This window comes from Sceloporus occidentalis, unplaced genomic scaffold (genome assembly GCF_023333645.1).
Source record: "Sceloporus occidentalis isolate IW3139 unplaced genomic scaffold, rSceOcc1.0.p SCAF_6, whole genome shotgun sequence".
Taxonomy (NCBI): domain Eukaryota; kingdom Metazoa; phylum Chordata; class Lepidosauria; order Squamata; family Phrynosomatidae; genus Sceloporus; species Sceloporus occidentalis.
Window position 1 is genome coordinate 13,986,301 of NW_028316986.1, and position 13,939 is coordinate 14,000,239.

General features: G+C 41.4%; 1 protein-coding gene across 3 annotated transcripts in view; it reads left to right on the plus strand.

Moving 5' to 3' along the window:
- RTN4 (reticulon 4) overlaps positions 1–13,939 on the plus strand; it is an 85,508-nt gene that overhangs the window by 9,814 nt on the left and 61,755 nt on the right. For 2 of the 3 annotated variants that reach the window (XM_089528908.1, XM_089528909.1), the window contains exon 2: positions 13,709–13,765. The exons of the other annotated variant lie outside the window; for it this stretch is intronic. In XM_089528908.1, the coding sequence (XP_089385034.1) occupies positions 13,709–13,765 (57 nt within the window). The remainder of the gene's footprint in view (positions 1–13,708; positions 13,766–13,939) is intronic. 3 annotated transcript variants of the gene reach the window in all.

The following is a 13,939-nucleotide window of genomic DNA, read 5'->3' on the forward strand; positions in this document are numbered from 1 at the left end:
ACACTGTAATAATATGCCGTGAGCCTGAATAAGGTGGGTTACAGAATAAAATAAAAACATCATTAAAAGCAGACTGATTTAAAACATTGGCTTTTATTAATAAAATTTACATAGCTGATGCTGCCAGGTAAAAAAAAGCCTTCGAAAAATCCAGGCTAATAAAGGACTACATATTCATCACATATGTAGCAATGTACTACAATGTACTTGAAAATTGTTTACACAATTTACACAATGTACTTTAGAAAAATGCTTATAAAGCATCAAGAAATAACTGTTCGTGAAAGATTAGCAACATTAGAACTTTAGTTGACACAACTTCTAGCCAGTTTAATTTAGAAGAATCATTCCCAAAAAACTTCCCTAAATGGTAGGATTTTTCTGCGAAAACAAAAATGCCTCATGGATATTGTAGATCCTTTGACTTTGCACAAAAAAGATCCACATTCTCTTTTTCCGTCATTGTGACTTGTCTTTCAGTTCCTGTTATTCTCCAGTTTTCTGACATCTTCTGGTAGTTCCTTGGGACCTACTGTCTCTTACAATCACAAATTAGCAAATTGGAAAACACATTTCTGCCAGTTAACCTGAATTGCAAAAGGGATTTTTTGCTCTAATCCCCGAGTAAATTAAGTTAATTGTCTAGTCTAAGCAGCTAAATTTGTGCTTTTTTAACTGCAACTTTGTCGATAATGGAAGTTGAACAGCAGACCAAGAAACATATGTCAGCTACTTGGGAACAGAAAGAAGAATGGAAGGTTGAAGCAGATAGATTAAATTAAAAGAGATGGAACGGATAGGGAGTTAGTGTGGGTAGGAATACAAGACCAGTTCATCCAAGTTGCAACTTGGTGGGGCGGGCTAGAGGAATATTCTATTTTATTGGTGAAGAACTGGTCTAAAAAATCCTAAAAATTCTTCCTAGGAGAAACTAATCAATGAATGAAGAGTATATGAGGCCTGATTAGTTGCTGACAGGTCTACAGAAAGGAAATTAAATCCATTCTACATGCAGGGACTGGGGAGCACTGTATTTCATTATTCAATTTATATCCTGCCTTTCTCCCAGTGTGGGGTCAACAGGCGGCACAACAGCATCTTAAAAACACAAAACAGTTAAAAGCTGTTAATATGAAAGTTAAAATACAATTAATTGTAGTTTAAAACACAAATTAAACACACAAGTTAAACAGCATTAAAAGGCATCTAAAACATGATGAAATTAAAAAAACCAACAATAACCCGGTTAGATCCCTTCTCTGTTAAAAGCTCTATTTGCTGTCACCAAATGCCCCCTTGAAAGGTCTTCATCTGGTGATAGCAAGAGAGCAGGGAGAAGGCCAACTGGATTTTCCATGGAAGGGAGTTCCACAGCCTGGGAGAAGTCACAGAAAAGCTGTGTCTTCACCAACTGCATCTGCGAAAGTTGTGGGATTGAGAGAAATTCCTCCCCACAGATCTTAAAGCATGTTTATTTAAGGCCCGTTTATATGAGGGGATAATGGTATTTCAAATAGTTTGGTCACAAGACATGTAGGACTTTAAATGTCAAAACTAGCCCTGGTGACGCAGTGGTTACATGCCAGTACTGCAGCCACAATGTTGTGAGTTCAATTCCAGGGCTCCAAGGTTGACTCAGCTTTCCATCCTTTTGTAGGCTGGTAAAATGAGTACCCAGCTTGTTGGCGGAAATTGGCTTGCACAGTGGGCCCTTGTTTACCGGCCCTGGGGTTTGATTCCAGGGTCCCCTGTGGATAACAAAATCCATTTAATGGCACAACAAAATGGTGTCGCTTACATAAAATGGAAAATCAAGGCTTCCTATTTGGAATTTGTACTTTTTTTGTAATATTTTCAAGCCGTGGATGCTTGAATCAGTGGATAAAAAAATTCATGGATATGGAGGGCCAACTGTAGATTAACTGCTTAGAGAGTGCTTAGTTCACTGTGAAGTAGTATAGAAATGTACATTCTGTTGCTAAACGTTATTGCTTTGAGTTTTGCCCAGAAACAGACCAGTAGCTAGTGTAGCTGTTTCAATAGGGATGTCACATGATCCCTGTATTATTGTTGTTGTTGTTGTCGTCATTATTAATTTATTTGTATCCCACTTTTCCCCAAAATTGGGACTACCTTGTCCTGGTCAACCGCCTGGTTGCATTATTTTTGACTGGCTGAAATTTCCAAACAGTTTCCAAAGACAGAACCATGTAGACCGAATTACAGTAGACGAAATGGGTTGTACTGAAGGCACATGTCACTGTAGCCAGATCTGATTTCTCCAAAAATGGGTGCACTAGTTTTAACTGTGGAAATGAACTACTGGCCACAGCTCAAACCTGGGCATGCAGACTCAAGAGAACACCCAAGCTGCAAATCTGGATGATTGAGACAAAGAAGAGTACCCAGCTTGCCAGGAATCTGTTGCTCTGATAATAAAGTTCTCTCTTAAGTCCCAGGAGCCAGGGCTGAGGCAGTAGGGGCCCGGAGGTGGCAGGGGCTAAAGACATGCGTCTATCATTTGCTGAGCAGCAAAAAGATAGACATGATTCCAGCTGCTGTTAAATGTACATGCAATTGCTAAATGCTATTGCTTTGAGTTTTGCCCAGTTAGGCATCTGGCATTGTTGATGAAGCTGCCCCCAAATCTCCTAGCAGGCCCCAGTGTCTTCATTGTTCACAGCCATCTTATCTCAGTGATTGACTGTGCTCTGGCATTTATGTTTCATTGACCTTGGACTGGCTTGGCTATGATGACTTTCTTTACTCCTTGCTGGCTTCTAGTTATCTGGACTGCTGATTTGTTATAATGCCTCCTGGAGCAGCTGATGGCCATCCTTTTGTGTTGACCTCCATCTTGTTGGATAATCTGGATCTGGACTGAACTGACTGCTTGACACTTCTTGCATTATAATCCCCTGCCTCTCAGCAAGCTTGCTAACTGGAGCATTGGACACTTGAGATTTCAGAAGGAGTGTGACTTCATCCAGCACAGGCTGAATCCTTATTACCTGAGCTGTCTTCTGACTGACCAGGAGCACCTCTCTCTGGATTAAGTTTCAATTGGTTCACCCTCATCTAGGCCATTACTAGCATCAGGCACTGGTTTATATATGGGAAGGAGAGAGAGAGTTGTGTATCATCACCATACAGATTACTGAGCCCCAAAACTTTGGATGGGCCCTCCCAGCAGTTTAATGTTAATATTAAACAACATAGGGGACAGAACTGAGCCCTTAGGCACACTGCAGGATAGTGGCCGTGGTGTCAGATAGTCATCCCTTAGTACTACATTTTGAGCCTGCTGCTCCAGGAAAGACTGGAGGCATTGTAAAGCAGTGTCCCTGAGCTCCATCTTAGAGAGGGAACTCAGAAGGATACCATGGTCAGTGGAACTAAAAATTGTTGAGAGGTCCTTCATAAGTAACATTATGCCCAATTGGGACAAAAAACTTTTTGCTTGGCAGCAGCACTTCTTTTTTCCATTTTCCTGCTTGGGGAAGCAGCAGGTATGTTTGCTGTTTGAAAACAAAAAGGTAGTTATGGCATTTATGGGGAGAACCAGACAGGAGAGGGCTTATTTCTCCCCACCTGCAATTCTTTCCCAGAAACGCTCCTGCATTCACATTTGGGAGCGGGGTGGGGGAAAATACAGATTGGGAACCACAAATTCTCCCTGACTCTTAGAAATCTTTTTCTCCCTCACCTACATGTTCATATTTTCTCCCCTCCTCTCCCCACTTTTAACAGTCTCACTTTTTGCTTTGGTCTCTCTACATTTCCTTGTCAAGTTATTAGCAATTGCACACAGGACTTATCACTGAAAGCGTTCACTCATTCAGCAATTCACACATTCAGTGGGACCTTTAGGGCAGATCAAGAACACTGGCTTTCAGACTGTAGTAGGATAAAAAAAATTGGCACACACTCCAGCATTCACTTACAAATCTATAGAGAGGAAGAACAATGTACATGGAGTGATGCTATTATCCTTGTATTCACTTCAATTGAGTTTTGGAAGGTCTAGAGATGAACAAGGACTGCGACAATAGATATAGAATGCCTCCAAGGGACATTAAATAGACAGGGAAGGGCCTGCAGCTTATGTTTGTCCAGCCAAATATAACTGGAGATTATTTAATACATGGTAAACTGTTTTTCATCATTAGTTATAGTACTGAAATGGTGCCGCCATTCTAAGAGAATTATTTTGGAAAGCCTCTGTTTGGAAAGTTTCTGCTTTGCCTGTTAATATACTGTATTGATTTGAAGTGTGTGCAAATATGGTGAGTCAATTCAGTATATACTTGCTTTTGCAAGTTGTGATTTTAGCTCAGAATGTCAATTGACATGGCAGTGTGTTGCAAACTGATGCTAAATAATTCACTTCTGTCTGTTCTCAGCCATAACACACTTGAGCTAATGGATGTTTACTCATGGTGGAAGAAGTTGTCAGTAACTGAAAATGCCTAATGTTTATAGTAAAATGAAGGAAACAACTAGCAGGCTGGTGGATGTGCACTGAGGTGTTGGAGTTGTGTCTCAGTTAGAAACTCGGAATGAAATTAGAATTATGACGTATAATTGCAAATAGATGAATTTAGAATTGCTGCAAATAAACAAGCTGGTGGTTTTGCTTGTTCTGTATTCTCTCACATTTGAATTCCACTGTTCATACTACTGTAATGGTTTTGGTAATCAAGCATAGATGAGTGTTAAATTATTTTGTGGGAGGTGGACAGGAGATGGAGGCTTCTGTTTGCCAGGCATTGTTAGACTCTTATCCCAATTGTAAACAGAGGCCCTCACTTCTCTCATCAGGGCAGTCTTCCAGGACCCACATGCTCACACTGTTCCTGCCAGGAACAGAAATGACTCTTGCCTGCATGTGATGGGGTTTTCCATCTCTTCTCAAGAGGAAGGGTCATGCTGACTGAGGAGCTGTGGATACTGTAGTCCAAAAAGTAACTTTTCCAAGGAATAAGTGACATCTATTCATATGAAAACAGAAGTAAATTCACTTGCTCTGTCTGAAACACTTTGAGCATTATTCTGATTCATTTTGAAATCAAGTTCCTTGAAATCAAAGTGGTGGACTCTGCAGCTTTGGCAGTCTTTAAACAGAGGAATGTCCATCTCTCAGGAGTGCTTCAGTTGTGTATTCCTGCAGGGCACAGACTAGATGGTCCTTATGTTCCTTTCAACTCTTTCAGATAACTTTCTTCTGCAAATGAATGAACAATTCCTGTTTGTTGCTTTTGTGTCCTTAATGCTTGCTTTCCTTCCTTTCTTCTTTCCTTCTTTCCTTCCAAGAGGAGACAGCATCTGAAACATGCTGGTTCATGGACCATCATTGGATGAGGATCCTCCTCTCTTTGGTGCATTGTTCTTAAATGCTAGTGATTTAAATCCAGTGCCTTTTGAGATTTGCTGCTGTAAGAGCAGGGATCCTATTACCTTCCCTGAGCTTTGAGTTACACAAATTTAACTGTTCATCTTTACTGAAGGCCAGGAAGTTTCCTAGGGCTGTGCAATCTGTTCAGGAGCTTGTATGATAGGATAACATCCAGACTACCCAACATGTTCTGAATCAGAACAGAAATGCAGAAATCAATGACAATTTCTAAATGTTACATGTCAATGTGATCCACTTCACCAGTAATACTAACCAACTGTTACTAACAATACCCATAGTCAGTGTTTGGCCCTGTGTCTTAATTATTTTGGGTTGCATGTTTTAAAAATCCCACTTTTTTCAGTTTATACTACAGCAAAAGGTAGAATTAGGGGGAAAAGATGTATCTAGAAAAAAGAGCATATTTGCACGTTCTGTGTCTGCATATATAATTGGCATGTGTTTTTCTTTGTAGAATTAATAAGGATAACAATAACATTATTATCTTAAGAGAAGAAGGAAGCTAGTACTTTATACCAATGCCTTAAAAAATACATTGTAATTCAATGCCTGTGAGGTTTTTGATAATATGATTTCCTTTTTTTAAAAAAAGTTGAAAAGCAAACACATAACCCACTAAAATTTACTAAACATTGTAATCGCTCATAGTCAAATGGATCAGGTAGTTTGTATACCAGCCATTATAAAAGATGACAATGCTTTGTAAAATGGGAAGCAGTAAGAAAAGAAAAAGACTTCATTACGGATGGATAGACTCCATCAAGGAAGCCACAACCCTGAGGTTTCAGGACCTGGGCAGGCTGTTGATGATAGGATGTTTTGGATGCTTCTCATTCACAGCTTTGATCTAAGTCAAAGGCAACTTGATGGCAATAAAAACAAGGTGCTCCTAAAGGCCAATTTGGTGTGGAAATACATCCCATTATTTAGAAAGGTGTGGACAGTGATTCTTGACTGACTCTGTATAAACAAGATGTTCCAAACAGGCATGAGTGTAAGTTGTCTGCTCCCTTTTCAAGGATAACATAGGCCCAAAACAGACGGGCCAAATGATGCAGTTTCCGGCCATGTTTGGGATGTAGTGTTTAGATGATGCACACCCTGAATGTTGCTGGAAATTACGCTGATGTTGTGCCGTCGCTGAAGAACCGGGCCAAAAAGAAGCAGAAAGAATCTGCTCCTTCCTGCGGCCTGATTCAGGACTGCAGTGGTGGCCAGGATCAGGGCGGGGCGTATGCAGTTGCCGTGGTCCTGACACGAACAGTGCTATCATGGTTCTTTTGGCTTGTCTGCTTTGGGCCATAGTGAACTAAGAGCAAAATAGGGATAATCTAAAACAAAAAACAAACAAGCTTCATTTATATACCGCTTCATACCACCTAAGCAGTGTCTAAGCGGATTACAACTGCAAGCTAATTTGCCCCCAACAATCTGGGTAATCATTTTAGCAACCTCGGAAGGATGCAAGCCTGAGTCAAGCTTGAGTCCTTTTGCTGGTCTTGAACTCACAACCTTGTGGTTTTGAATGAGTGGTTGCAGTACAGGCATTTAACCACTGCGCCACAAGGGCTCATGGCCCTAAATCTAGTTTTAGTCCCCACTAGAGTAGACCCAATGAAATGAATAGGATTTGCTAGTCAGCACTAGAATATATTTCATTGATTTTGTTGGGTCTACTCTAGTTGAAACTGAAGTTAGGTTTCATACAAAATGCTGAATTAGGCCTGTTACAGACCGCCCCTTAGGGGCGGCCTGTAGGCGCACCTTTCCCCACCGGATCGGGGCCTCAGCGGCCAGAGCGGCAGCCGCTGAAGCCCCGATCCGCCGCTTTCCGGGCTGCGGGGAAGCGGCAAAAGGCCCCTTCCCCGCAGCCTGGAAAGGAGTGTCCTTGGGGTTTCAAGCCCCAAGGACACCCCGCGGCGGCGGGGAGAAGGAGAAAGGGGCCGTTTGGCCCCTTTCTCCTTTGGTCCGCTGGGCGCAGCCGTCTAAAGGCTGCGCCCAGCGGACCAAACCAGGAAGGAGCTCCGAAACAGAGCTCCATCTGGGGGCGCGGAAAGGGCGCCCTAGGCGCCCTGCCACAACCCCAATACGTCACAACCGCGCTGCCTCGTTTGGAGGCAGCGCGGTCATTACATATCGCGCTAGGGTTAGGGCGGTGCGGAAGCACCGCCCCCTCTTAACCCTAGTACGCGCTCTGCGCGTACTTTTTAGCCCGTCTGTAACGGGCCTTAGTCTTCATTCTTACTGGTATTCAACTTTCCTCCCAACATTAGCTTTGCAAAAGCAGCCTATAAAGTATCGAATTCTGAAGTTCAGGTGACTTGTAGCCATGAAGTTTGCACTCTGCTGCGTGTCTGTAACCATTCTTCCTTCTTTTTAAAAACATTCCAAAGCCCTATTTAAAAATGTTATTTGATGGAAACCAGGCAGTAGAAGGTTAAGTTAAAATAGTCTTGTTTTGTGCAAACACATCATGACTTCTTAATTTCTCAGTATACATCTCTGTTTCTTTCCACCGGATCTTTACTTTGTCGAGCAACTAACGTTCCTTAATTCTCAAATGCTTAATTTGGCAACCTGAGCAGGGCAGTAATCTGACTCCTTTGTTCAGTTTAACACTTCTAGAAATCAAAGACTAGGTCATGCTGAATCTATTTTGAGATAAAATGCTTTAGAAGTTGAAAACAGCCCTCTATAAAAGAGAATGCTGCTGATGAAGAATCTATTACAAAGCATCTCTCCTGTATGCAGACTTTAGCAGGTCAAGGGCCGAACCTTTTTGAGGTGTTAAATGATGTAACTTTATACATCACTAAGAAAGCTGAAAAATGTTAATGAAGTCTTGATTCAAAACATTTAGAAGCTTTTCTATTATAAATATTAATTATAACTTGTAAGGATAAAATGATAATGGGCCAGTAGACTTGGTTGTTGTGTTGTGTGTGTTCAGGTAGTTTCTGACCTGGCAACCATAAGCCAAACCTCTCATAGGGTTTCCTTGGCAAGATTGGTTCAGAGGAGGTTTGTCTTTGTCTTCCTCTGAGGCTGAGAGAGTGTGACTTGCCCAAGGTCGCCCGTGGATTTCTTGGTTTTGATTAGAACCCTGGTCTCCATAGTTGTAGTCCAACACTCACACGGCTATGCCATGCTGGGTCTCCCAGTAGACTAATACCAGCCAATCAATAAATTTTTAGTAAATGCACCACTCCAGTGGGGTCCCACAGGGCTCTGTCCTGGGCCCAGTGCTATTCAACATCTTTATCAATGACCTGGATGACAGAATTGGGAGCATACTTATCAAATTTGCAGATGACACCAAATTAGGAGGAATAGCTAATACCCCAGAGGACAGGATCAAGATTCAAAATGACCTAAATAGACTAGAAAGCTGGGCCAAAGCTAACAAAATGAAATTCAACATGGAGAAATGTAAGGTATTGCACTTAGGGCGGAAAAATAAAATGCACAGATATAGGATGGGTGACACCTGGCTGAATGAAACTACGTGTGAAAGGGATCTAGGAGTCCAAGTAGACCACAAGTTGAACATGAGTGAACAGTGCGATGCGGCAGCTAAAAAGGCCAATGCAATTTTAGGCTGCATCAATAAAAGTATAGTGTCTAGATCAAGAGAAGTAATAGTGCCACTCTATTCTGCTTTGGTCAGGCCCCACCTAGAATATTGTGTCCAGTTCTGGGCGCCACAATTCAGAAAGGACATTGAGAAACTGGAGCGTGTCCAAAGGAGGGCGACAAAAATGGTGAAGGGTCTGGAAACCATGCCCTATGAGGAACGACTTAGGGAGCTGGGGATGTTTAGCCTGGAGAAAAGAAGGTTAAGAGGTGATATGATAGCCCTGTTTAAATATTTGAAAGGATGTCATGTTGAAGAGGGAGCAAGCTTGTTTTCTGCTGCTCCAGAGAACAGGACCCGGAACAATGGATGTAAGCTACAGGAAAAGAGATTCCACCTGAACATTAGGAGGAACTTTCTGACAGTAAGGGCTGTTCGACAGTGGAATGCACTCCCTCGTGGAGTGATAGAGTCTCCTTCCTTGGAGGTCTTTAAACAGAGGCTGGATGGCCATCTGTCAGGGATGCTTTGATTTGGATTTCCTGCATGGCAGGGGTTGGACTGGATGGCCCTAGTGGTCTCTTCCAACTCTGATTCTATGATTCTTAGAAGCTGAACAGGGCCACCTCTGGATAGTACATGGATGGGAGACTGCCAGTGAATATCAGGTGCTGTGGGCTTTTTTTCAGAGGAAAGAACTGAATATTCAACTGAATACTCTGAGTATTCCTTGCCTGAGAAAACCCTATGAAATTCATGGAGTTGCCATAGGTTGACAGGTGACTTGATGGCACACACACAGAGACATAAAGTAGTACAAAGAGCCACCTTAGAATATATAAAGGTTGACACAGCATTAGTATGATAGAAGTACATATATTCTGTGTTTTTGGAGGGTATTATTTAATACCAATAGTGAAATGGCACTTTTTCATAATTATTATATATTCTGCCTCTGTAGCCCAGGCCTCAGTCAGAGGACAGTGGAAGACAGGGGTCCTTGCGGATGTCTCATCCACAGGGCCACCATGAGTTGAGGTCAGTTCAAGAGCAGATAACAACAACAAAAGTCCCAGGCCATCTGGGACTTTAAAAGTCAAAACCAGCATTTTGAATTGTGGTCAGTAGTACACTACATTCCAGTGCACATGGCATTTTATATTCAGAGTTGCATGTCCTATTCATCAGTTCATCTGTTATAGTTTGAACCAGTTGAGGAGTAGTCTTTCATTGGTAATAGCCCTCTGCACAATCTCTTGCAGTAAACCCCAGTGTCTGAACCTAAAGACATATGTAATTGCAGGCAGCAGTATTCAGAATTAACAGAAATGTCAAACAAGCATTTTCTTCTTCTCTTTAATGCCTAGTTTTAAATATTTTTAACCTGTCCTACCTTGAGGTCTCTGGTGGGTTGAGAGGTGATATCTTAAATAAAAATAAAGGAGAAAATTGATTAATGCTGATAGAATTCAAAGATACAACCATGTTAGTCTGGAAAATCAGTATGCAAAGGGATCTTGTAGCACCTTTGAGACTAATCGAAAGAAAGAAGTTGGTAGCGTGAGCTTTTGTAGGCTTGAACCTACTTCCTCAGATGCATCTTAAGCCTTAGAGTGTAGTTCTCTGTAACTCAATATTGATGTCACCACTTGATCTTCAACTGTAGTAGCTCTGTCTGAACTCATTTTAGATGTCCTTTTGTTTGCTCATAGCTGTAACTGCACTTCTATAAAATTCATGTCTTGCCTCTTTAAATGAGGCTGTCAGAAGTCCCTTGCAGGCTGTATACTTTTCTTACATAGCACTTTTCATGGATCATTTGTCTGGGGGGGGGGGGTATCACTGCAGTCATCAGTAATATACTCTTGAAATGCATTCTCGCTGGGTTCATTTGCTGATGAAGTGATGTAAAACATTTATTTATTTATTGGATTGGATTTCCTGCCTTTATCCCAAAATAATTTGAAGAGGATAAATCTAAAACATTAACTACAAAAGTTTAAAAAATTAAATAATACTAATATCAAAACATGAGTTAAAATCACAGCATTATTAAAACCATTTAAAAAGTAAAAAACATTAAAACAGTGCACCATACTGTTATTGTTGTGTACCTTCAAGATGTTTATGACTTACGGAGACCCTAAGGTGAACCTGTCTTGGCAAGATTTGTTCAGAGGAGGGTTTCCATTGCCTTTCCCTGAGGCTAAGAGAGTGTGATTTGTCCAATGCCACTCAGTGGACTTCATGGCCAAGCTGGGAATTGAACCCTGGTCTCCAAAATCATAGTCCAACACTTAAGCCACTACACCACACTGGTTACACCACACTATATAAGTAAAATCCACATACCAAAAGCCTGCCTAAATAAAAATATCTTCAGCTGCTAGCAAAAAGAGAGCTGGGGTGGGGGGCCTCCTGTGGAAGGGAGTTCCACAGTCAGGGAGCAGCCAAGGAAAAGGTTGTCTCCCGAATCCTCTCCAGCTGTGCCTGTGAAGGTGATGAGACTGAGAGAAAGCCCTTCCCTGCCAATCTTAACCCTCAGGCTGGCTTATATAAGGAGATACAGTCCTTTACATCGTCTGGACCTAAGCCGTTTTAGGTCAAACCATCACCTTGAATTCTGTACAGAAATGGATTGGTAACCAGTGCAGCTGTTTCAGGAGGTGAATCGCATGATCTCTGTAGCCAGCCCCAGCCAACGGTGTAGCTGCACCATTTTGCACCTGCTGAAATTTCTAAACAGTTTCCAAAGACCGTCCCATGTGGAATGCATGTCAGTAGTCCTAAACTTGGTTTAGGATTAATAGTTGAGTGATAGGAGCCCTGGTAGCACAGCGGTTAAATGCTGGTACTACAGCTACAACGTTGTGAGTTTGATCCCAGGGCTCCAAGGTTGACTCAGCCTTCCCTCCTTTTGGAGGTTGGGAAAATGAGTACCTAGCTTGTTGGGGACAATTGGCTTACAGGTCATAAACCATTTAGAGAGTGCTGAGGTCACTATGAAGCAGTATAGAAATGTAGATGCTATTGTTATTGCTATACCTTTTAGTTAACCCGTACTCCAATTTTGTACTAAGGAGGACTGAAATGAATAGAAAAAAATATCTTGGGTTGCATGTAAATGTGAGGGTGTTTAGGGGAAGGAGACTAGAAATTCAGATAGGCATACTGAACTTTGCCAACCTTGCCTTTCATGATTTTTGATTGACCAACTTTCTTTTTAAGTAGTGCTTTATTCTAACTATTTATTAAAGACATTTTGCTGTACTGAACATAGTGATATAAACTTTCTGGGGAGAGGTTTGATTTCTTAGCAGGAGTCTTGACATACTCAAGGGATGAATGATAGGAAGAGGAAGTGTGGGGAAAGTAGAGGCTCTTTGGGATTCTTGAATAGATATTTAACCTGGTCCTCATCGTTTAACCAGTGATTCTCAAACTTTGATTTTCCAGGAGTTTTGGACTTCAACTCCCAGAAACCTTAGCCAGCTTGGCCAGAAGCCAGAAATTCTTGGAGCTGAAGTCCAAAACATCTGGATGACCAAGATTTGGGAACCACTGCTCTACACATACCAACAATCTCATTAAATGTGAAGTCAAAGGCTTTCATGGCTGGCATCCATAGGTTTTTGTGGTTTTTTCAGGCTATTTGGCCGTATTTATTTATTCCTGATGTTTTGCTAGTCTCTTTCTCTGAAGATGCTATCAACAGCTGCTGGTGAAACGTCAGGAATAAATTCTTCTAGAACATGGCCTCATAGCCTGAAAAACCCACAAAAAACTACAGCCTCATTAAATATTTGCATTTCTCAAATTTTCTGTTTCTCAAACTATGTCCCCTTTTGCTGTTTTTAACAACAAATATTTCTGCTAATTTGTAATCTTTTCATTGCTACCAGCTCTGGCTTCCATTGGTCCTGGAGCAGAATCCTTTATTATTATGGTTTTCTGCCTCTCTTTCCTGTCTTTGTGTGAAGAGTTCTGGGGCAAGTAGTTTTTGAGAGAGCATTCTACATAGGGAAGCATAAATTCACCTGTCCCTCAAAGTATAAGTCTTCGTTTGCCTACAGAAGCATGTTTCTCTCTGAGAGAGCTTAAGCCAGTATCTCACACTTCAAAATGTTGCTTGTTTTCTGTAATACTGCTTTGGATTAGCTCCAGCAAGTGTCACACCCCTTGGCAAATAAAAATAGAGGAAGATAAAGGTCCTCAAGCATGATCTACAGTTTAGCCTCATTTCTCCTCCCTGCCGAAGCAGTGATGTTGAAGCCTTATCTGGGCTCCATTGGTAAGATGTACTGACCCTCCCCTTGCATATCTGACCATGTGAATCATAGCTACTTGTCAAGAATGCAGAGTGTGGTATTGAGTGGCCTGTGTATGACCTAGGCTAGTTCTGTAAGGGTGTGGTGGCTGAAACATCCTGGAATTTATTTGTGGTCAGTTTATACCATGTATCCTGAACCAACATTCTGGGTGTCCCCATTGTATAAACAGGACTGTTTTTAGACAGCGTCTGAGAGGTGGGGAATTTATCTTGAAATTTTGTCACAGAGTGAAAATCTCTTGCATGCAAGTTTTCTTAGTTGTTGTTTTTTTTTTAAAATCTTGGTATAAAACTGTTAAAAATTTCAACTCTTTCTTCCCCTCCTTCCCTTTAAGAAAAAATATTTTTGCCATATTTCTGCTGAGGTCATACTCTATTTGTTTTTCAGATGAGACCCCTTTTCCTCTACCTGTTGCATCGGAACCTCTGATGCACTCTTCTGCAGGCAAGTTATTTCAGCTAGCCTTTTGCATTAGAGTATGCCCCATGTCCTGCGTGTATTCCCTCTCACTAATAGATCCTAGATTTATTTACTAAAGTTTGGCATGGATCCAAGAATACTGAGTCTTCTAAAATTAGAGAACATCGGCTTTAAAAAAAAAAGCAATAGCTCAAAATT